The 23,307-nt window shown below is 40.7% G+C and overlaps 1 protein-coding gene across 26 annotated transcripts in view; it reads left to right on the top strand.

Annotated features, from left to right (window-relative positions):
• The window catches only part of ANK2 (ankyrin 2), a 365,851-nt gene that overhangs the window by 152,612 nt on the left and 189,932 nt on the right, over nucleotides 1-23,307 (top strand). For 7 of the 26 annotated variants that reach the window (XM_065062195.1, XM_065062228.1, XM_065062225.1 and 4 more), the window contains exon 1: nucleotides 19,949-20,837. The exons of 18 other annotated variants lie outside the window; for them this stretch is intronic. In XM_065062195.1, coding sequence (XP_064918267.1) covers nucleotides 20,715-20,837 — 123 coding nt within the window. In that variant the 5' untranslated portion in view covers nucleotides 19,949-20,714. Of the gene's footprint in view, nucleotides 1-19,921; nucleotides 20,838-23,307 lie in introns of those variants that run through there. One more of the 26 variants, XM_065062218.1, reaches the window with a different exon arrangement.

Raw genomic sequence — 23,307 nt, 5'->3', positions numbered from 1 at the left:
GTGGCTTTGTCATCTAACATCAGTCTTATAGCTGTTCAGGAGTATCTAAAATCTTATTCAGGACTTGAATTTAGGTCAACATGGTTTTGAGATGAGAGTTACAACATCGCTGTTTCGAGTAATAGCTAACAAACTGCCGATCCGCAATAAATAATGAGTATTTTTTTAACAATTCTTGTAGATTGACCTTGCTTGATGGAGCTTATGAAATGTTTTGCTATCATTCACATGCCCAAGTGAACTGGAATAGAGCAGTTTTAAAAAGTGTGGCGACTAGAGAGACTGTCATACCTAACACGGTTATTAGTTTTATTTTGCTGAGTTCATATGGTTTTACATGCTACGTGCTTAAGCAGTTATTTAGCTAGGCTATTTCATAAAAATCATTAAGACTGTCATGGTTCTTAAGATTAAGTATTTGCCAATGTGCATTGCTGGATGAGGGACATCTTTGTATTCTTTATTTTCTGACAGTTGTTTTTGTTTTCTTTAATCTGCTGACCAGTAAGATGTTATAATGTGATAGTTGACTGATTTATAATGTGAACCTCTTCACTGATCCTTGACTAGGACCCTCTGCTTCTTCTGGATTATCACAAGAGTTCTGTTAATGTGGCTACATAGTTACAGTGCTATTGGGTTTTTATATACATTTTTTTTTCCTCATCTATATACATACGTATATGGAGAGACTGAGAGACAGGAGTAGGTTTCTGTGGGTAAAGAAACAGAATAATTTACATAATATTTAAGGCAAGAGAATCTGGTCTGCAAGTACATTATAAATCAGTATCTATTATACAGGAAGTTTACCAGGACTTGCACAGGTCCTTCCAGGGGGGGCAGGGGAAGAGAGAGAAGAAAGTTCTGTTTTGTTATTCAGTATCAATGAAACAATTTGTTTTACAATATTATAAATATTACAGTTAAATGGAAGCTCAGACTATTAATGAGAAAGTAGGCAAAGCAAAGAGAGAAGATAAATGTGGGCAGTTTATTACACTGTTTATTTGCTATAGGAAGTACTGTAATGTTCTGAATGTCATTGTACACAGGGGAAAACACACTTTCTTCCCATGAGTTGCCAGAGAGGGAGGGGAAAAAAGAGGATGCTGGGAAGTAGAGGTTTGTGCTAAAAAAATTAATCTGCATGGTGGTAGGTATGTGGAACTTCAGTTTTTATTTTTATCTGTGTGCATTAATACAATAACACATCTGCTGTCAGATAACTGTTTCTTACTTTTGTAGACATGTTTATGTTCCAAAGTTATCAGAGTGCTTGTCAAAAGCATAGAGGATGTATCATTCTATGTGTTTTTTAGAATTTCAACATGTTTTGCCTGAAGAAAATCAGCAGATGAGCCAGAAACACCCTGCCAGTGTCTGTTCCCTTTTCTGTTTCTGGACCATAGTCCCTCCACGTGGTGTTTATACTTCTTGCTATGCCAGTGTTTGCTGCCAGAGGCAGATCTGCAGAATTTGTAGGAGTGCTGTGTATTGATTGAGCAAAGCATTTGTTATGCAGATCTTTTCAGAGACTCAGTGTAGAAATCCTGCAAGCCACATTCAGCTCCTACTGTGCTGCTCCAGCACTGTGTGTGAGGATGCATTTTGCCCAACTTCTGGGTTTCTGCATGCAGAATTACAGGCTGTTGAGGGGAGCCAGGCGCTCTGTTGCTATGGAGACCAGGGCTTGCTGCAGTAACAATCCCCGCTAACTGGTATTAATGATGCTGTGTAATCAGGGCCGGGGAATGGACATGGCAGCCGGAGCTGAGGCCCATCACTGATCTCTGCTGAACCCAGCTGCTGGTATCGACCGCAGCGAGTGAGGCGTGTCCTTGGCTCACACACTCCTGCCTCTTGTTGACGTGTTTGCACGCTGTGGCAGCCGCTCTGTGAGTCCCCAGGTGACCTAACGGGAAATCTTGTGTACGTTGTGCTACATGATACGCCGTGGTGTGTGCTGCTACCGGGAAGAGGGAAGGTGCTTGAGTTTGGGAAGGGTGTGAACCTATGCAGGCCTGCTGCCAAGCTCTCCGGCTCTCTACAAAATACCAAGTGCTGCCTCGAGGTGGATCCATCAAAAGCCCAATGCAGGGAACAGGATGGGGACACGCTGGGTGGTAGGAGGCTAGAAGAAGGGATGTGGGGAAACACTGCTGTGTGGCAAGAATAAGCACTGAAGAAGAGGTAGGATGAGACTGGCTGCCAAAAGGCATGAGGAGATACTAACAGATGATCTTTTTTAGTCTAGGAGCTTGTTTGGAAGGCAGGCGACACACTGGCATTACATACAGTGCTTGCTGATGGGTGATTTTTCCTTGCGAGTTCAGAAATACGGAACGGCAGAGGAGCTTCAAGAGATTTGCTTTCTGCCAAACACAGGAATAAGGAAAGGCTTAAACTAAAGTCTGGGAGACTTACGTAGGATGTGTGTCCCATCTCTAATGATGAGAATGATAAATTTTCCTGCTGTTTGGATCAAGAAAAGCCCTTTCTATGGATGTAACAAACTGTAAATTCGGGGACATTGTCTTCATCATTGTATGGCCTCTGCACATATATTGCAATAAGCAATGGGTTATCAGAGGAATAAAAAAATCTCACCTCTGTAATTTGACCGCACTATTTGAATATACAAGGTTGAAGTCCTGCACAGTTCTGCAAAAATATAAGCCCACGTCATACAGATTTGTTATTCCTTTTCTGTAAGGTGCTTTGTTTGTTTGTTTTTGTTGTTATTCTGGTTTGGGTGTTTTGGTTTTGTTTGTTTGTTTGTTTAAACCACTTCATCAAAGGCGTGTTCTGTGTTTCAACAGTGTTTGTGTGCATTTGTATCCATGTACATCTACAAATCGTAACACTGCTAATGCTGGGTAATATTTCAGTAGTCTGACACTTCATATTTTCAGTTGTGACAGTGTTACTAAGCATTCAGACATTTTCAAGAGCAAGACTGAGGACAATTATTTGTAAAGAAGTGCCAGAAATAAGGTTCTCAGGTCGAGATTTCTGGTGATGGAGTTGTGCCCCATTTTCCCATAATATCTTTGACTTACTCAGGGCACAGGCGGGACTTGATTTACATGTGACTTGGGGTTTAATAATCAGGGGGGGGCAGCATTGTTTCTTGAGCTGTGTTAGAAATTGTGTTTGTACCAGGATATGGGATCATGGGGAAGAGAGAAGAGATGGATATTTAGGGAACTGAGCACCTCCCTGGGGATGTGGGTTCTAACTTTCTTCTCAGAGGTCCTGTGTGGTGCTGCTTACATCAGAAAACTCCTGTTTTCAAGGACTGCCAGAAGTTATGTGTTCTCCCCTTTTGTTTGACAGCTTGCCTTCTGATTCATGGTCTACCTACAGAAATACTGAGCGTCCATTACAGCAAATTGAGCCAATGGAAATATCACTTTAGAATTATAAATGCTATGTGTAATGTATATGCCCTGAAAAATAAGATCTGAAGTGTTTCTTGTTGGTGCAGCCGAAATTAGCAGATACATTTAGCCTTGTAAGCTGAAGATTAAACCCCTTTTATTTCACAAAGCTGTTATTGAAAATAAATGTGTTAATACTTATTATAGATATATATATAACAGAGAGACCTACAGAAAGGCCTATGAGGAAATTAATACTTTCGTCTTAAGAAATCAAGCTTATCATGCAGAATGAAAGTCCTTCTGCCACCCGTTGAGCATCAAGGAGAAAAGAAGTGCTCAAAGAGCTGTTTCTCAAGTGCGTGCTGCGTGGGCCTGCCCTCTGAAAGAGGCAGAGGTCTCATGAATACATACCGTGTGATTATTAATTACAGACTGTCTCACAGTACATACACATAAGGGGATTGAATAAAGATTATGGTCTTAATTAGGAATTTTTTTAAGATTTACATGCTTGTCTTTGCAACCTATTGTATCTTCTAATTAATTGTTCTGCACTACATGCTGTTTCATGCCCATTGGGCTAGAGAACGGGTGTTAAAACTGTCAGTTTGAACATTGTAACACATTCTCTACAAAATTTGGTAGCCTGGCTTTCAGAATTCCTGTTCTGTTAGTGCCTGAATTAGACCAGAATAGGTGGAATACACAGCAACATGAATTGTTATCAATAACAACCTCTTCTAGCAAAGCACTTCACAGTAAAAAAGTGTACATGGAATTTGGATCTGCAGTTCTTGAGGACTTTTGTTGTGCAGTTGACTCTCTGCAGTCACTGAAAATCTCCCAATAGAGAACAGCAGAGAGCAACTCTAGGAGTCTTGTCAAGGAGTCACATCACTCATTTTTTGCAGTGAACAGCCAGTGTTCAGCTCCCAGAGCTCTGGGCTTATTTTCCAATTTGAGCCTGTAACGATGCAGAGATCACACAAGGAAAATGGCTGTGGGTGTGCCTCTTTATGCTGCTTAACATGGAACTTTTGAATTTTGCATCCTTTCCCATCTGATATCACTTTCTTCCACAGCTTCCTCATTCTCTTAAGCTACCATCTGCATCTTCTCTCACACGTCTCGCTTTTGTTGTGTTTCTGTTGTGCTGCTAGGTTAATTATATATAAGCAGCTTAAGATCTTGTAGGAGGTGAGACTGTACGTGGAATACTGCTGGGCATATTTCTGTTTCTGTTGCAGAAATACCTGCTTTTTCCAGCTTAGGGGCAGGTTAAAACAGTAGCAATAAATGAATTGGGGAAAAAAACCCTAAAGGGCAAATAAGAATCATCAGGGTTTTTGTACTCACCTGTACAAAACAACAGCTGAAGTGACTATTCCTGCATACACGTGCCGTTGAACGTGTGATTAATTCAGGAATAGTCTCTTTATGTATGACTAAACAGCAGCAGCTAATCTAAGATTATACAAAGCAAAAGAAAACAGGAGTCTTTAAAAAGGTTACTGCAGTTTCTTCTCTATATCCTCACTGGGCACTGTTTTCTTTCTGCCTCTGAGAGATGATTAGTCTATGGCAAACAGCATTTGCTGAGACACTTGTGTTGATGGCTAAAGAGAACATACTTTGCATTTGCAAGTGGAAATTTTGTCCTTGCTGTGTTAAAAGACAGCACTAAATCCCAAATGCATTTCTGCTGATGGAAGGCAAAAAGCCCTGTGCTGTTCTCTCTCATGTGGAAACTCCCGAGTTTAATGCTTCTCTGAACGTTATGTGTGGAATTACACTGTAGGTTGCATCGTGTAATCTCCTTCATGTTCCAGTATTAAACCATGATACAGTAGCAAATTCGGAGAAATGAGAAAGGTACCGTAGTGCAAAAAAGCAGGAGGCACCCTGCTCCTTCCTGAGTGGTACAGAGGATGGTGAAAACAGAGTGGTTAGTTTTAAATGTGATGTAAAATCATATTTGTCAAGGTCACGGGCCTATTTATGTTTGTGAGCATCTGCTACGCTAAAATTAGCACTGGGTTAATTTAAGGGAAGGCTGTGACGAGCAGCACGCTGAGCTGTGCCACTTTGTGCTTGTTGCCGTGTAAAACTTTTGAAAGGGAAATACATCCAGGGAGCCCTGGGTGGCCCCTGCCTGGGAGAGCTCCAGACACCAGGTGGTGAGACCAGCACCATCCTGCTGCCAGGAGGTCAGGGCACTGCCCATGGGATTTCCATAGATCTGAGTGTTTAAAATAACTTTGGTGTCAGCATCAAGCCCTCTCCTGAGTTTTACGGCAGGCTTTCTGCAAGGAGGAACTCAGAAAGGTTTGCTGTTCGGTTTTCCTCGTCCTGTTTGCTTTGAGGTGGGAGAAGGAGCGCAGAGAGCCTTTGCTGAGAGTGCCAGTCTGCTGGGGCTGATGGCTGGAGACTGACGGGGTCACAGCAGTTGTAGCAATTGCTGCAGGCATGCAGAATTGCCGCTTTGCTGCCCTGGACCAGAAAATCTGGAGATCTTCCCCAAGAGGAGTTTAAAATTAGTGAAAAAGTAGTTTACCTTTTATTTCAAGCAGTAAAAATCAGTTGCCTAGCAGACAACTTTTTGCTCTTCTAAATTGCATTGAGCTATTAAATTGTACTAACAGTATAGAAGCCTGTTAATACAGTTCAAACAGGCTGAAATTACGGCATCCGGAGATGAGAAGGTCCTTCTGCTTTCCCTTGCCCGGCGCGGTGCGTCTGCTGGGGACAGGCGGGCCGGGAGTGCCACCGTGCGGTGCAGCCTGAAAATGGTTGTACATGATCCTTTACATCAACCTTCAATAGAATGCGAAAGGAATGCAACGAAAGAAGGATGAGAAGAACCCCAATAGTGCTGTAGGTCAACATAAGAGTAAAGAAGCTATGCTGCTGTGGTGGGTTAACAGTGGCTAAGGGCCAAATACCTGCCCAGACACTCATTCATTGCCCCTCCTCAGTGAGATGGGGTGGGGGCAAATTAGAAGAAGCTAGGGAGATCACTTACCAATTACCATAATTGACTGCAAGCTGTACTTAAAAATTAATTTGATTTATTGCCAATTAAAATAGATTCAGGTAGTGGGAAACAAAAAGGCAAGCATTAAAGCAAACCTTTCTTCCTCCTTCCCAGGCTCAACTTCACTCCTGACTCGCCTGCCCTCCCGGAGCAGTGCAGGGGATGGTGCGGTGTGACAGTACATAGAGGGTCCTCTCTGCCACTCCTTCCCTCTCTTATTTAAAAACATGTGACATACTGCTATATCGTATTAGATTGTAAAACCTTTTAAAAATCTAACCTTCCTTATTCTAAGACATGGACATGCATATGTAAAATGCAACAGTACAGCATTGCTGTATACAATGCTGTTCACTGCCGCATTGCAATACCCCATCTGCATCTCTTTTTTAGTTTTTGTAATAATTCTACAAACTTATGTACATGTATGGACGATGCAAATTATAAATCTTCCATATTTTTAAACCCAGCTTGGGTTGTAAACTTCTAGAGGGAGGAACAGGGGACACCTGGGATATGCTTCTGCAATTCCAGTTATGATAGAAACTCTGTATACCCAGATAAGCCATTCCTCCTCACAAACCTCACTTCTTGAGGGTGCAAATTCTATTTTAGCTCTGGAAAGACAGACGTGAAGCTTGCTTTTTCAGGACCAAAGACCACTTGGAAACTATCCTTTAACTCAATAGAGAAAAGTGTGGATCTGAGAGTAGAATTTTGCTTATCTAGTGCCCCCTTGTACCTGCTTGAGGTTCAGATGATTTCTTCTGCCCTTGTGGTCCTTTTGTCTTTATATGAATGGAACGCACCAAAGAGGGACTTGAATATTGTGATTTAGACAGAAAAAAGTACAATGGCTCTGAAATCCATGAGAACAGAATTGCCTTTGTTTTTAGGTTCACATTAGTGCTTTTCACTGAATCCACAGTTGTTTTTTAACCTCCCTGAATTAAAAAATATTTAGAATCTTCAGATCTTGTAGGATCTGAATCTACTACTGTTATGGAAACATAACACGGTACTACAGTGTAGGCTTCACTTGAGTGCTTGCTGTTGTTTTGAATATCTTTCACTTTTAGCCAACAACAAGCCTCAGGCTCAGCTGATTAATTAAGGACTGGCTGATTAAGAAAGCACTTTGCTATGCATGGTTGCGTTCTCCAAGAAAAGAGATGACAACTAAAGGAGTGGAGGGACTGCTAAATCCTCTTTGCTAGCTGGTTGCAGTTATGGACAGGTGAATCCTGGTGATTTTATTGTTCTATTTAGCATTTTCGTAAAAGTTTGCAAATGTTTCCTTCAACATAGAAAAGATGATGTCTCAGGATATCTCTGCATTGTACAATGGTGAACAGTGCAGCGACCTTCAAGTCAGCACCAATAGAGACAAGATAAGCATGTCAATGCAAGGCTACAAATTAACCCGGCTAAAAGATGGGGCAAGACATGCTGATGTGCCTTTCCTGCTTCTACACCTGAGCAGCATGCTCTGCCATGCAGACATGTTGGCTGACTCAGTACTTTCACAGTGTGCTCCATTGCACAGTGTCCGGTGTCCATTGAAAGGCTGCAGATAAGGCTTTATTTGGAAATGTTGGATTCAGAGAGGTTTCTGCCTGACTAGCCCGAGCATCCTTTTCTTTTCTTTTTTTTTTTTTCCTGAGCTGTTCTACTTTACATAAATAATAGTATTTTAATTGGGCCATTCATTTGTCGAGGTGATAGGACACCTGGGATTTTGAATCTAGGTTTCTCATATCCCCAGTGATGCGCTAGATGTTAACTAGTGTTTGCCTTTGTTACCTCTCACTGGGAAGTCCTGCTTCTGCCTTTTCCATACAAGATAGTTAACTCTTGCTTTGAAACTCATCTTCTCTGATTGTTAGCATTATCAGAAGAACTTGCATGTCTTGGAAGGTTTTCTCGTTCCGGCAGCTCTGTGAACAGGAAGAACAGCCGCTGTTCAGCATGCTTCTTGCAGGTGGTCTAGGAGTGCTAACGTGGCAGAGTGGAAATAAATGCTGCCTATAATCCAGTGCTGCAGTTTGTGGGAATCCAGGCTAATTTTGCAAGATCTTAAGTGATGGGTGATAAATTGACTTGTGAGGCAAAGCTTGGATTTAGGAGGTATTTAGTCTAGCCAAGACACCTGCAATTCTTTTTGTCCTCCTTTTTAATTTGAAGTCTGTATTTGCTGCCTTTATTCCTTTCCAATGTAAAACATAGCCTTAACTTATGTGAATAAATCATCTGCCCTTGTGCTGCATATGCACAAATTGATATGGCCAGCTCAAATTTGAACTGGTCTGGCAGCTGAGGGTCAGTTTTGTTTAGATTTTTGCAGAAATATTTCAAGCCTATTTCAAGTCCAAGCACAGCTTATTATCAACTTAACTGCAATCAGACAGATGTCTGCTTTTCAAAGAATATTTTCTTAGGAGCATCTCATTCTACACGTTTTAAACTTGAAAGGCTCCAAGCAAGAGCATCCCATTTTTGACTTTCAGGGTAAGGTCAAGCAAATGGATAAATTACCATACTCTTTATTAATTCTTTTAAATTCTACGGTCTTGGTGAAATGTAAAATTGCTGAATATGTAGTGATAGTCAAGGGAGATCATTTGATGGATGAGTTACTGAGTTACAATAAGGCTTCAAATTAAATTAAGCATGTTGAATTACAGTATACTTTTGCAAGGATACATTTTTTGGTAATGATCCCTGCAATGCATTTTCAAATCTACGTAACAGCAAGAGGTTGTTTGGGAAGGTGGTTCAGACAGCTCCGTTTTTGTAAGGTCTTTATTCTCAAGGCTACCAAGAAGTCACAAATCTTTTCCAGAAATTTTTCCTTTTAGAAAGACCCTGCTTTTAAAGTGTAGATGGTGACTCATCTAGACAGAGTGCTGCCTTTGTTTTAGCTATGAATTGGGACCCATTCAGCTGTTTGAGAAGGCAAACTCTTCATGCTCATCTTCCACAGGAATTAATGGAAATTGGAGGCTCTTCAGGAACAAATTCATGGTAATGTATACCTTTCTGTGAGTCAGACATTTCTCTTGATTCTGGGGAGTGCTTTGTTTCACATAACTGAAGATGTTTTACCTGGTGGGACAGATTTCACAGTAAATGAAGGGGCTGCGCATCCAATTTACATTCCTGTTTTTAGTTTGAGACAAATAGTTGCCTGTGCACATTAGCTTTAGATCTAGAATGTTTTTGTCTTTAGTACAAATTCAGAATCAGACCAGCCACTTTAGTGCAATGTGAGCACAGTTCTAGCCTAGCACACTTACACAGATCAGTGATACAATTGCCCAAATAGTTTCAAACTGTTGTAAGAAAACAATTTACTGAGGGCCACATTTGTGCTTTTCAAGTGTGGGAGTGATCTGAAAGTCCTTTTGACAGGAAGCCAGACCAGTAAACTTCCTACAGCCAGAATCTGTCTCTTCAATGTCTGAATGTTGCAGAAACATGAGCAATTAAAAATAAGTAGGATTTTTAATATAAAAATGTAAAGTAAATGTAAAAGTGAAAATGACATTCCATAGTTGTTGAAATGTCCTTAGATATTGGAAGTATATATGATATCAGTGTTTTAATGTGCTTTTTGTGTCTACACATAGTATTTTTCATTATGCAGTCCCATAAACAGGGATCTAGAAGTAAAAAATTAAAAATCAATATACAGTATTACATTTAGGAAAGATAAGGCAAAAGCTAGTGTTTTGAAAAAGAGATCTGTGTTATGGTTTTAAGTCATAGAAGGACAAGAAGCTACATCGTGTGTGATTTCTGAGTAATTTGTGTCTGTAGCTGACTCAAAAATTACCGTTTTTAAAATTGATATTTTATATATATATATATATATATATGTATATATTTATAAGGTAGCTTTAATAGGTTATGATATGCTTTTAAAATGTCACCTGGCAAGTGCTTACAGAAGAATGTAAACTACTAATCTAAGACCAGCTGAAGCTCATGAGGCAGGGCTCTTCAGCAATGGGTTACACCTTGGTCAGAGGCCTATTTCCTGTCACTGGGTTTGGTCTTTAGACCTTATTTTGTGGCTTTTATTTATCATATAGGGAAAATGATTCTTCATTTCTTCTTCCTCAGGGCCCTAAAATGTTTCTGTATTTCTTCTGCCTCAAGGGCCTTTGGATCTTGTCAGGTGCTTTCTGTAGAAATTCTCCAGTAGTCTGTATCTGTGGGCTGTCAAGGTTTTCATGGTGTAGGCGATACAGGGAACACCTTGTTCAGTCTAAACCTTGTCTATCCCATCCTAGCTGTAGTAGAACAGTGGAATGGAGGCAGTACCTGTACAGTTGGACCTTCCTCTCATGAAGCTAGTCCTTTACCTTCTCTTTGTAATCAGTGTCAGTGCATTTCTCCTTGTTTTCAGCAGGATGTTACCCTAGGGGAATTTACAAGTGCATTAATTAAACCAGATCCAGCCATCCTGGGTTCAGAAAGTGATATGTAAAAATATGACTATGTGTAAAGATTACTATTGATGTTCTGAACAGACCTGGATGCTTATTGCAGTGTTTGCAGCTAGAGCGATGGTGTGTTTTAGTCATCCCAAAACTTTGTGCTAAGCCTGCTGTAATGCTGAAAGAACTATTTTGAAATGTGATTCTCTTGCTGCTGTAACAATACTTGACCAGGAGAGGGGGATCATTTGCCATTCATTTCCCCAGGCACTCGCGGTGGGAAGTACAACACTGAATGTTTGTGTGTTTATCTTGACTCCATGTTTTTAACAGAAATTAGTGTATGCCACAGTAATTAGTTCTGGATTTCTTGAATTTTGAAACTTGGATTTTCAGCTGTTGTGGACCTAGGGTTTTAGTAGAAATCTGTTATTTATGTTCAAGATCTATCATTCACCATTGATGAAATATTTGATTAGAAATGTGAAGGTTATTTGTGGTCTCTGTGTTTTTTGCGGCCCTTGCATCTTCCCAGGTGCTCCAGGTGGTTAGTACTGAGCAGTTCTGCATGCCTTCCACACCACGTATTGCTGCCACCCGTCTCAGATCTGAAAGGTATGGTTGGGCAGCAGTTCTAAATGGACACAAATAGGCACGTGCAAACAGGACCAGAATGTGTCCCCAGTGGTTTCTGAGTCTTTGGTTTTGCATTCTTGATGCTTTCCTACCCTCCTCGTTGCTTAACACAACGGGTTAACCTGCGGGTACCCATGCCCTTACAGGTGGGCAGGGCAGCGGGCAGGCGCTCTCCGTGGTGCTGACCAGGCGCTCTCCGTGGTGCTGACCGGGCGCTCTCCATGGTGCTGACCACCAGCCCACCGTGCTCATGGCTGCCTCTGCCTTGGCACACCATTCAAACACAAAAAGAGGCCTCCAGTGATGAACACTGCTGAAGATGCTCGGGAATAGGCCTGGGAGAGCAGAAAGCTCTCATCCTTGGGATTCGCTCTGTTGTAAAATCCTTCTGTCCTTGCCAAATAAATGTGTGCTAAAGGCAGAGCTTGGCTGTGTATGTGTAGGGCAGAGGAATTCAGCACACTGTAGGTAATATCACTATTCTCTATGTTGGTTTGATCAGACATTGGGACCTCTGAAGTTATTTGGGGGACTGGAACAAAAGTAAAGGTGTCCAAGCATCCTTTGTGAGGAAGCGGTGAAAATGCTTAGAAGGTGGTTCAGGTGCTATTCTTACATATGTAAAAAATGTATACATTTAGTTCTTTGGGACACGGTTTAGTGCCAGAGTTAGGTTATGGTTGGACTCAATGATCTTCAGGGTCTGTTGCAACCAAAAAGATTCTATAATTCTATATATAATATGATTGTTAATTTGGGGAGTATCTAAAAAATGTCTTTGATAACTGTTTGAGGATTCTTAGTACAAATTTTTCTTCTGTGTTTTTATAAAAAAGTATCAGTATCTGCTCTTATTATAAGCAGTGGAAAAATCTGCTTGAAAAACACCTGAAATGAAGAAGCAACGGACTATTTAACTCTTCTTTTTGTTTTTACGACATCTCGCTTACAACAAGCACAAGAGAAAGGAAATAGCATTATTTGCTTTAGAGCAGTCATACTAGGTTCCTGTAGGTTGTTACTTAAGGCAAATTATTGCAGCTGTATTTCGGAAATTGTGTGGTTAGAATCTTTCTTATGATTGGCTATGTGTGGTCACTTTGTTTTTGACATCCACTACTATTGTGAACCAAACATTTGGGTTCCAAGCTTGATTACAGGTGGGTAGGTCAAATCCAACCATATCAGTACTCCTGATGGTAGAAATGTGGTAGAAAAGACATTTTAGAAAGCATATGTATAGTAGATAGAAATATAAAGATGCATCACTAAGTCCTTTTCTTCTTCCATACTTTGCAAACTGAAACTGTGAAAATTAATTGTTTCTTTTGTCTAATCTTGGGTTTTGGAAGGCTTATTTTGTGGTCAGACTGCTACATATACAAATAAATATACACACATATACAACAATATTTGTATATGGTGCAGACAATTAGGCCTTTATTTTGATAGCTGTGGACATGTAAACTTTTAATTTGAGGTAGATAGGGTCCATTCAAATGTGAATGCGTGTGATCTGGTCCAACACTAAAGTGCAGACACACTTTTATACATAACAGCAAGGATGCTCAAGCAGAGCTGATTATGTGCACCATCTAGGTTGCAACTGAAAGGATTTAAAGTGGACGAGATCTGGGTCACAGTGGCTTACAGGCTTCCAATGCAGTGGCCTGCAAAACAGTTTTCCTGTTATATGCTCTTGTTGCACAGGCATAATTGATTTTATATAATTATAATTTATATAGTTGTTTTATTTACATTGCACTGAAGCATTTGGCTTTGAGATAACAGAATTCTGCTTCCGGATCAACAAGTGTTTCCTTCAAATTTGGTTATACTACATACAACACATGTAGTCCAGCCAAGGTATGGTAACAGGATGGTTTCTGAATGTAATGAACTATTATATCAGGTAAGTCGGTAAGGTTATTTATAGAATATAGAGCTCTCCTTTTTGCTCTTCAGGCAGCTCAGTGGAGAGACTCCCCTGGCTTTTGGGAAAACAAGTAATAGGACTTTTTAATCACAAGTGGTAAGATTGATCCATCAGGGACACAAGTATAAATATATGCAAGTACCTTTCAGCATATAACTTGCTTTTTGTGGCTTCTCTGAGATAAATTACCCTTGAGCTTGAAATATGCCCTGTTTCTTAGAGCTAATGCAATTCAGATGTATTTGGCTCTAATGCAAATACTCAGAAAAAAAAGTGGAAAAAAGCTTTCTGAGAATTGATCAGATCATTGCATGGGAAGGCATTCAAGCAAAAAAAAAAATAAAATTAAACACTTATTATAATAGAGATCAAAAGCTCTAAAGTCTTAGCCACTCCCTTCAACTTTTTTTGTCTTCCAGCTAGAGAGACGACATCTGGTTATGCAGAGGAGGCAGGTATGTACCACACAGGATTAGAAAAGGGAGCATTTCCACAAGGTGTTGGGCCTCTTGTCCATGACACTCAATGGTAGTTGAGGAGCAGGCAGGATAAATACAGACCCCAACAAGCTTCCCTGCTCTTTGCTCTGTGTGTCGTCTCTTGTGTTGTCAGTAGAACAGAGATCAGCAAGCTGCACCTGCCAAAGATGAAGTCCTGCATGGGTGTGTGGCCGAGCCCCTCAGAGCAGATCCAGCAGATATAGGTGCAGTGATGAGGGAGGGTGAGGAGGGAGCTTGAGGAACACACTGCACACTTTGGGACGAGACACAGCAGATCTGCAGCACCTGCAGGATGATCTCTTGGCTACTTCTTTGCATTAATAGCAGCTTCTGCCCCACAAGATCAAAACCAAACAAATAATCAAAGACAAAAGAAGGTAGGGCAGGATGTCCAGGACACAAAAGAAGATGAGAAGGCACATTGCAGTGTTGAAATAAGTGATTGCAGTCCTTATCTAAAGTCCATTTAAATCAATAAAATTTCTGCTGTTGCCCTTAGTGAGCTATTGGGCCAGGCCATGTTTAACTTAGTTAAAATAGAATGTGACGTAAATATTTTAAATCAATATGAAAACTGAAATAAGTGGAACGATATTTAGAATTAATGGAACTTAGCTGTCGTCAGAAAACTGCAAAATGGGCACTCTTGCCAGAAACGTCTATCTCTAGTTTATTTAGGATGCTTGAATTGCCAATTTTGACACAGCTGGAATGCCTTTACCTCATATTTGGGATATTTGTTTAAACTGGAGGCATCAGGCTTTGAAGGGCTTTTTAAAATCCTATTTTTGCTGTTCAGAAAGTTGGTGGTGTGTGCAAAGCATTGCTTTGTCATGGCACAGCTTGGACAGTAATAAAGGATGACTGCAAGGACTTTGATGATTTGAGAATGGCTATTATTTTATCTTGCCTTCTTTGCTGGTCTGTAAGCACTTGCCTGTGACAATGGTACTTTGAATGTGCAGTTAAGCTGCAGAACTCTGCCTTAATATGTTGTTGATGCTGAAAATTTAGAAAGGTTTGGAGAGAGACTGAATAAGTTAATGGAAAAATGCCTGTGAGGATGACTAAGTAAACTGAAGTTTCTAGCACGGATGTCCAACGGTCTGAAATGACCAGAATCTGGGAGGGTACTTGAAAATATAATATGTTTACCTTTTTCTGCCCTTTGCTAGGTAGCTGATTTTTGGCCACTGTTGGAGACAGAAGACTTTGGTCTCATCCCACAGTGATTGCTCTTACGTTCTTAGTAGCAAACGTGAGCATACCATCTCAGTTTCTTCATCTGTAATATACGAAAAACTAATTTTATAAGAGTAGATGAATACTTTCAGTAACTCTTTCAAGATGAAGGTATCTAAGCAGTATATATATATATATATTTTTTTTTTTTTTCTGGTGTAATAATTAATTACATTTAAAGTTTGTTGGTATTAAACTGAACACCTTCAAGACAGAAATTTGGTATGCAAGGGAGGGTATGGTATTGTAAATATTACTGTGTCATCTGCAATATATTTATAGCACTGACCGCTAAACTTGTCAGTGCTTTGAATTATACCTGGGTTGTATAACAGAAAAGAATGGAAAGATAATAAGACTGATCTGATTTACGTCTATTAACATATGTGCCATAACTTGGCCTTTTTGCTTTCTTGTTCTGTATTGCCTCTTTTCATTTAATAAAATAGATGTAATCAAGGTATGGAAAAAAGCCAGAACATAGTTTTATATATCATTTTGTCAGTACCAGTTCAGTGATGCTAATTTCCAGCCTAGAGCTTTCTGGAACACATTGTCTTCACATATTCAGTAACCTGAGAATGAGTGTAGAGCCTTTTTTTAACGTTAATATTTTTTTCTTTCAGGATAATACAAAATGAAACCTATACAGTATGGATCTGTGATTGCTAACTCACTTCCAGGGTTGTTGTACCTTTAGAATTAGGACAAATACTGCTGTGTGTGAGTAATAAATAAGACTGTGGATTAAACAATAAGTGGGGCAGGAGGCAATTTGTAAATGTAGCGTAAACTTCTGTAGTTAGCTTTGTGCTTTTACTTACCATAAGAATTATTTAGTGGTAGTTTTGTTTGTTTGTTTGTTGTTGTTTTTCCTAGGAATGTGTAGTTCTGTAGATATTGAAATGGCTGAATATGCTAATGTGCACAATCCATCCAAATTGCTTTACGTAGTTGAATTAAGTACATTGTTACTCTGCTCTGGCACTCCAAATATTGTTGTCGTTATCAAAAATATTCCATCATGTCCATCCTCATCCTTCAAGAGGAAGTGCTCGCAGAAGAGTTTCCTGACCAGAGGGACAAGGGTGCCTACCTCTGACGTTTAACCCAGATAGAATAGTAGCAGAAAGGGTAGGCTGACATCTGTGCTTGTGGGTAGAGGTGAGCTAATTCTGCAAGTCAGCAAACTCTGGCTTCTAGGCCACTAACGGCTGTGCCTCGTCTAACACATTCTGCCTTTCAGCAAGGAAGAGAATTTTAAATCACTGCACGATTTGTAAGGATGGAGGCAGTTGTTATATGGTTGCAGAATAACAGATGTAGATGTACTCGTTAGATACTACGTACAAGTTAAGTAGTGCATCACTTTGGAGGAAACTCAGTTCCCCTGAGGAGTTGCGATCTGCCTCATCTAGGAGGGTCTTCCACAATGCTAGACAAAATGTTGAATTTCCTAGTTTTCATCTCTACCAAACTATTGCCTGGGACAGCCTTTTCCCGTTTTTAGCTCTTTGAAACAAATTTTGATTTCCAGCATGTTTTCTGAATATGCTAGCAGCTTAGAACTGCAAAAAACAGTCTCCATTCTGGCTTTGAGGCGTGAAAGGCTTTTCCCACTCTGTCACTGCCTCCCTTTTTTGTAGCTCTGGGAAGTGATGAGAACAGATTAGAATCACACTTTTTGGGTGTTATTATAGACTTAGTTTTAACTTTTTCACTGCCCACGTGATTTATGTGGAGGGAACCTCATCTTTATGAGATGGACCTCTGTTAGTGGATGTGCTTCAAGGAAGATAATCACTTGTTTACATCCTTTCCCCTAATACTCAGTTACTGTTGATTTTCATTGAGCAGGTTTCTATAGACAGAAAATGTTGATTTTCTCAGCATATCATGTGTCTCTACCTGAAAGCTGGCAGTTAAAACCAAGTGCTGATCATAGCCATGGCTAATAAAGCACTGCAGTGCAGCAGCTTATTGTCTCAGCTGGTGGGTCAGGTTAAAACAGCAAAACCTGGAGACTGTGAAATTAGGAGACCAGGTCAGGAAGTTAATGATTTATACCAATTTGTAAACCAGGCAAATAGGAGCTGTGGCCTTAATTAAGTACCCGCACAGCTGTGGATCTCATGGTGAGGTTAGTCACTTGGAGCCTGTTCACAAATCATGCAGGATGAACAGGTTGAAGTCCTACAAGCCTTACTATCCCAAATGGGAGTTTGTTGAATCTCATGAGTTATGTATTTCTGCATTCAGAGCTAATGATGAAAAATGCCTTTAACAGAAAAACCACCCTTTTTCTGGTACTGTGTTCTTTTTATGTTGTTGTGCATCTGCCCACTCTCCCACTCCCCTCCTACATACCGTTTGTGGCAGTATCACTGTATATTCGGTTTTTCTTGTGTAGCAGCTTCACCATATGTTTTCTATGTTTAGGGGGAAAATTTGCGGTCTCCAGTTTTGCTGAACAGTCTTGAAATGTTAATCTTCAGACTGATGTCTGCAGAAGGATTTCTTTTTGTTAAGATCTGTATATCCAAGACAATGACTAGCCATTTTCTACTTCTGTTAGGGAAAGCTTTCTCAAAACAGAACACTTCTTTCCTGCATGGACATTAGCTGTGTCAAGTATTAAGTGATACATACTTTATGTTCTTCTCCCCAGACTGGATATGTTCTTTCCAAAATAATCTATTGAAAGATACTTTCTTTCCCCATCCCCACCCCCAAGGTGATTAAATATTTTTATGTCTCTTTGAGGTTAGGGGGAAAATGTTTATGGGACATAATGGTGAACTCATAGAACTGATCTGAAGTTCTTTTTTGCCAATGATCTTCTAAAGAATATTTGCTATTTCATTTTGTCTTACTTGGCACCAGTTGTTCAAGTGTCTGATCTTTTTTCTTGTGTAGCATGGGTTACAAATTACATCAAGTCTTCTATTAACTTTAAAGTGAATTTTCTGAAAGAATAATTATTTGAGACTGAGCTGATGAACCTGCACATATGAATCATCAAAAGATGACAAATTGTTTAATAATCATGACTCCTATGAACCCTCCTGTGTATCAAACTCTATTGTGTATGCTACATATCAGGGTTTAAGCATTTATCAGCTTAAAGAAACCTTCAGCCGTGGTTGAGGGAAATCATGAGACCAAGATTTTTAGGTGTAGTGGCCTGTGATTTGTTTATTTTCACATTTCCTGCTTACGATACCATGAAGAGGTTGAATGCTTTCACACTGTATCAGGAAGGTAGAGTTTTAGATTATCAGCTGTTCATTTCTGGTTTATGAGTGATGCTACCTGTGAGGTTCATCCAATGTTAAGAAGGGAATGCAAGCTACAGTCCCCTTAAAGAATCCAATTTTCTCTTTTATTTTATCCCTTTGGGTGCCCCCACCTGTCTTATTTTGTATGTGTCTGTTGCCGCAGCTACTGCTTGTGATTTAGTCATTAGTTTTGTGCAGCCTGGTTTATTACGAATGGGAATAACAGTGAGAAAATCAGTCTGTATGTGCAGAAGAGCTGGAAATAGGTTGGCTGGCACTGTGCACCCTGCTTCTGCTGATGTCTTCTTCCACTACTGAAATATATTTTTGAATGAGTGCACAGATCACTGGTTCAAACATAAAATAGATGTTTTAAAGATGCCTTTATAGTGCTTTGTAATTTCCATATACGAATACTTGTGGAAATTTGTGAAACTCTCAAAGTGAAATCTTGCAGTAAAAGCATAAGCTATCGATAATTATTAGTTCCATGGTAATAATTAATGCTCTTGGTCTATGTGAATTGAAAATAACCAAGTTCTGTGGGTACAGAAATAACGGATTGGGATTAGTCCTGGTCTGCGAGCTATTGTCGCATGAAGAGCTCGCAGGACATCTGTTACTGATTTTTTTGTGCTGTGTTATCGTGAAATTCATGGTGCTCGACTTCAGTGCTGTTCAGTCAAGCTCAGTCTGAAGCCAAGGAATATATTGCAGGGGGAAATCTGGCTAAGAATATTGTTTCTTTGATTTGGTGATTTTTTTAATGCATCAGTGAGCTCCCATACCCCTACCTTCTCTGGGCTGCCTAAGCTGGGGATGCAAACATCTCTGCTACGTCAGGGTGTAGTATTCCTCCTCTCCCTCAGGACCTGCCTGGAAGAGACTGGATCAGTGTTGTTGGAAGGAGTTTAATGTGATCAGCTGTCTTCCAGGGACTAATGCAAATGCTCTTTTTATCTACATGTGTCCTATTTTGATGAATAAATGCCTGACGCTAATAGTGATAACAGTTACCTAGGGATGCAGGGGTAGAGCTTTAATATGCTGGTTTTAGCAGGGGGATAAGCAATAAGGCCCATCTGTCTCTGATATTAACGCTATAAATTAATGTCCCAAATTCAAATGATATTGAGGGGGAGAGAAGGGGGTCGCTAATCAAACAACATGTAGTCTCTTTCTTTTGGTATCTGTTGATCCACAGCTATAATCATTCTCCATCTTCAACACAAGGCTTCATAAGTTGCCTTAGGGAGCGTCTGAAAGCAGCTTTTGGCAGTGAATAGTAACGAACAGCACACTCGGTGGTATTATTTTTACCGCGGTGGAGTTGAGCTAAGCGGGGCCGGCTGAGCCCAGATTACGCTGCGTGCTTCCCCCAGCAGCGTCCCCCTCCTCGCTGCGTGTGGTTTGCTGCTTAACGCAGCTCTCCTGATGCAGCCTCACGTGGCTGCATAAAGGCACAATGAGGACTTGGGTATCGCAAGCCGTTTCCAGGCGGCTCTCCATGCTGTAGCAGGGCAGGCGCTGCCTGCAGGTGAGCAGGCTGAGGCTGGGCTCTCTGAGCCCGGCAGCTTTTGCTCCTGGTTTCTTATTGACTGACTCGGCAATAAGGGAAGATCGCCGCGGGAGAAGAGCAGGAAAGCATATGCTGGGCTCCAGTGCAGACAGTCGCCTCAGCAGCAAGTCAGTAAGTCAGACTGCACCATTTTCTTCTCACCCTGCATAAAGGCAATGTGAGAAGCTGAAGAGAGCTGCCCCCTCCCCCACCTGGTGGTGATGCTGAAGTGGAGCCTTCCTCCCAGTCAGAAGACACAGCCCATCTGGAGGAATCCCCAAAGACCTTTCCGATTTGGTGATGTGTGTTTAAAGGTCGATTTTTCTTTTTTATTTTTTTTTTCCCTTCCTTTTTTTTCCTACCAGCTAAGTCTGAAGCTTGTCTTCACTTGCAGTCACAGCCAAGCTGAAGAGGTTTCAGCCTGCTAGCAGATATTTGCCGGCTGCTCTCTGGTTGTTGTGTGTGTGGCTGCGAGCACTTTCGTGCATTGCGTGTGTGGACGTGGCTCTCATGCTTCTGAGTTATGGGTGCTGCAGAGGCTGGGGCAAAGCTGTGACCTTTTCTGGAGTGCCGGACAAGGAAGAGTGGATTACGCCGTGAAGTTCTGGCTTGCAGCCAGTGCCCTTGCAGGAAAAATAAATCACCTGGATATCTGCGTGCGGTGAAAACGGCTTCCTTGGAGCTGGTGTTTTTCTCTCCAAAATGGCTCATGCAGCAGCTTCCATTAAAAAAGTTCGAGAGTCTGAACTCGAAGAGCGGGAGAGAAACCTCGAGAAGGAAAGGAAAAGGCAGCGGAAAATCTCTAGGGCAGATCGGAAACGCAAGGTATGAGGGGAAAACCAGCCCCTTTCTCCCTCTTTCCCCCCGCACCCTTCCTTCTCTCTGTGCAGCACTTTACAGATGGCAATGCACACCTCTGTTGCTCTACCCTTCATTTTCCTGATCTTTCACATCATGTTTCCCATTTGCATCCCTTCCAGTCCTCTCTGAACCTCACTGTGGGCTCAACCCCACTGCAGTGAGATTAAAGTGATACCAGTCATGGCAGTCCACAGCTACACAGGCAACATGTAAATAAAGATGGCCATGGGCACACCAGAATTTCCTTCCATTCATCCCCAAAGGGGCTAGAGATGGGTTTCATCATTCAGAAACCTAGTGTTCCATGGCTCCAGCTGATCCATAGAAGTTGTCAGAGAGGGAGGTGGCTGTTACTGCTTTGCAGCAATGAAGGTGCATTTCTATACTTTACGACAGCATTTTTCCTCCATTTCCCATTTTTAGGTCTAGTTCCTACCTCATTACCAAAACCATCAATGCTAATTGCTGCACATAAGACCTGTCTTGTGGTGCTAGGTGTGTCAGCTGAGTCGTTATGCAGTTAGGTACCAGTCATTGCTCCTGGGCTAGCAGCCGTGATTCAGTATGTTTACACTGTACACTGCAGGTGTATTTTTCTACCTAGGGCCCGAAACACAAGTCTGCAATCTGACAGTTCTTTGCATCTGTTGCTGGTGGCAATCTTTCATTCTGCTGAGGCATATCTGTTTAAATGTTTCAGTTTCGGGGGAGGTTTCTTCTAATTTCTAATTAACTATTGTTTTCCTTCTGTGTTAGAAATGCGGAATGAATCTCTGCCTTGAAAAAAAAGATGAATTAAAAAATCAATATAGGTGATTTATTTGCCAGATCACCCTATAGTTTCCAAGGACATAAGTAATATACAGCAGTGAAGGCAATATTTAAAAACATGAAGCTTCTGTTAAGAATAGCTTTAGGACTGGATTGTATTGGGAGCACCTGCATTGATGCCTCCTCATTACCATTTCTTTTCTCCCATCTCAGGAATCTCTAGATCGTACTATGCATTAACTCATTCACTGACACCATGTTTTGATCCATTCTTTATAAATTTCTTGTGGAAGGGATAATATCAAGAGATACGATATGTCCTTTTTTTCTGCTACATTGCATATAAACACAGATCTCTCTGTAAAGGGAAAAAGAACAGAATCCAGCAATGGTAACATTTGAATTTACAGATCCTTTTGGCAGATCTCTAGGATTCAGAAACCATCTGCTCCCTTGGCATACCTGAAAAATTTTGAATTCGTTTTATATTCAGTCTTACAGATTTTCATGTTTTGAGCTGGATAACTTAAATTACTGAGGCTGTTTAATACCTTTGGGACCTTTGGGTACGACCTCCCTGACTTTTGAAAGACTTGCTTTGCAGAGTTTACTAGGCTGCGTTAAAATTCTCTTTTTCAAAACAAGGATGTAATTTCTAATGTACGCAGTGCTTGGATGCTGGGACGGAGCTGCTTGGGGCAGATTGTGATTACTATCCTAATCCCCTAAATGGGACACTGCAGCAGAAGGGAGTTTTTGCGATTACATTTTTGATTGCAGAATTCTTGTCAAAACAGCCTTTTAATTTATTTATTCAATGTGTGTACGACCTTGCTGAAGGGTCTTTTTTTCATGTTTGCCCAGCACCCATCTCAGTTCCTGAATCATTGTGTGTATTTTTTTTCCTGATTTTCACATATCCTGTCTCATCAATGTGTTTGATTCAAACGTGTATTCTCCTACTTTAATTAAAACTGGGCAAAATCACTACTGCCCCTTCTGCTATGTCTTCCCAGTTTGCTGTGCACCCCTGACTGGCAGTAGACAGGTTCAGGCCACATTCATGTTATTTATATTGTATGGTGATGCAGGCTGCTGTTTAGATTTTCAAATACAGGAAACACCAGTAGTCTTTGCTTAGAAAATACGGAGAATACTTGAATGCTGTTTGCTTTTCTTCCTTTTTAATATTCGGTGCTAGCCCTTGCTCCTGTCTCCTTTTTTACCGCAGCCGTACCTTGCTGTTACATAAACCAGTGCTTGGCTGCACCCTGAACTTGCTGTCAGCTGGTAGGAGTGTGGGTTAGGCCAGGCACCTTCTCTCTTGCTCCTTCTGCATGAGACACACAGCAACACACTGATGGGTTTGTTATGTTTGTATCTATGCATGCACATACTGTGCAGAATGCGTCACGTAGAGCAGATTAGATGAATATGTATAGACGAACACACATGCACAAGATACACAAAATATATAGTATATGTTACATACAAGATAGAATATTTGTATTTCATCAATTTAAGTGATATATCACTTAGATATCTCTCACAGATAATATATGAATTTATATATATGTCGCTTAAATTGCTGAAGAAAAAGAAATTGTTCTACTGTGAAACATGACCATCTCCTAGTAGGTACAGAGCCCTCCCAATTTTTGTT

Source organism: Columba livia, chromosome 4, assembly GCF_036013475.1.
Source record: "Columba livia isolate bColLiv1 breed racing homer chromosome 4, bColLiv1.pat.W.v2, whole genome shotgun sequence".
NCBI lineage: Eukaryota > Metazoa > Chordata > Aves > Columbiformes > Columbidae > Columba > Columba livia.
The sequence above is the reverse complement of the archived record's forward strand: the minus strand, read 5'-3'. Positions and strand labels throughout refer to the sequence as shown.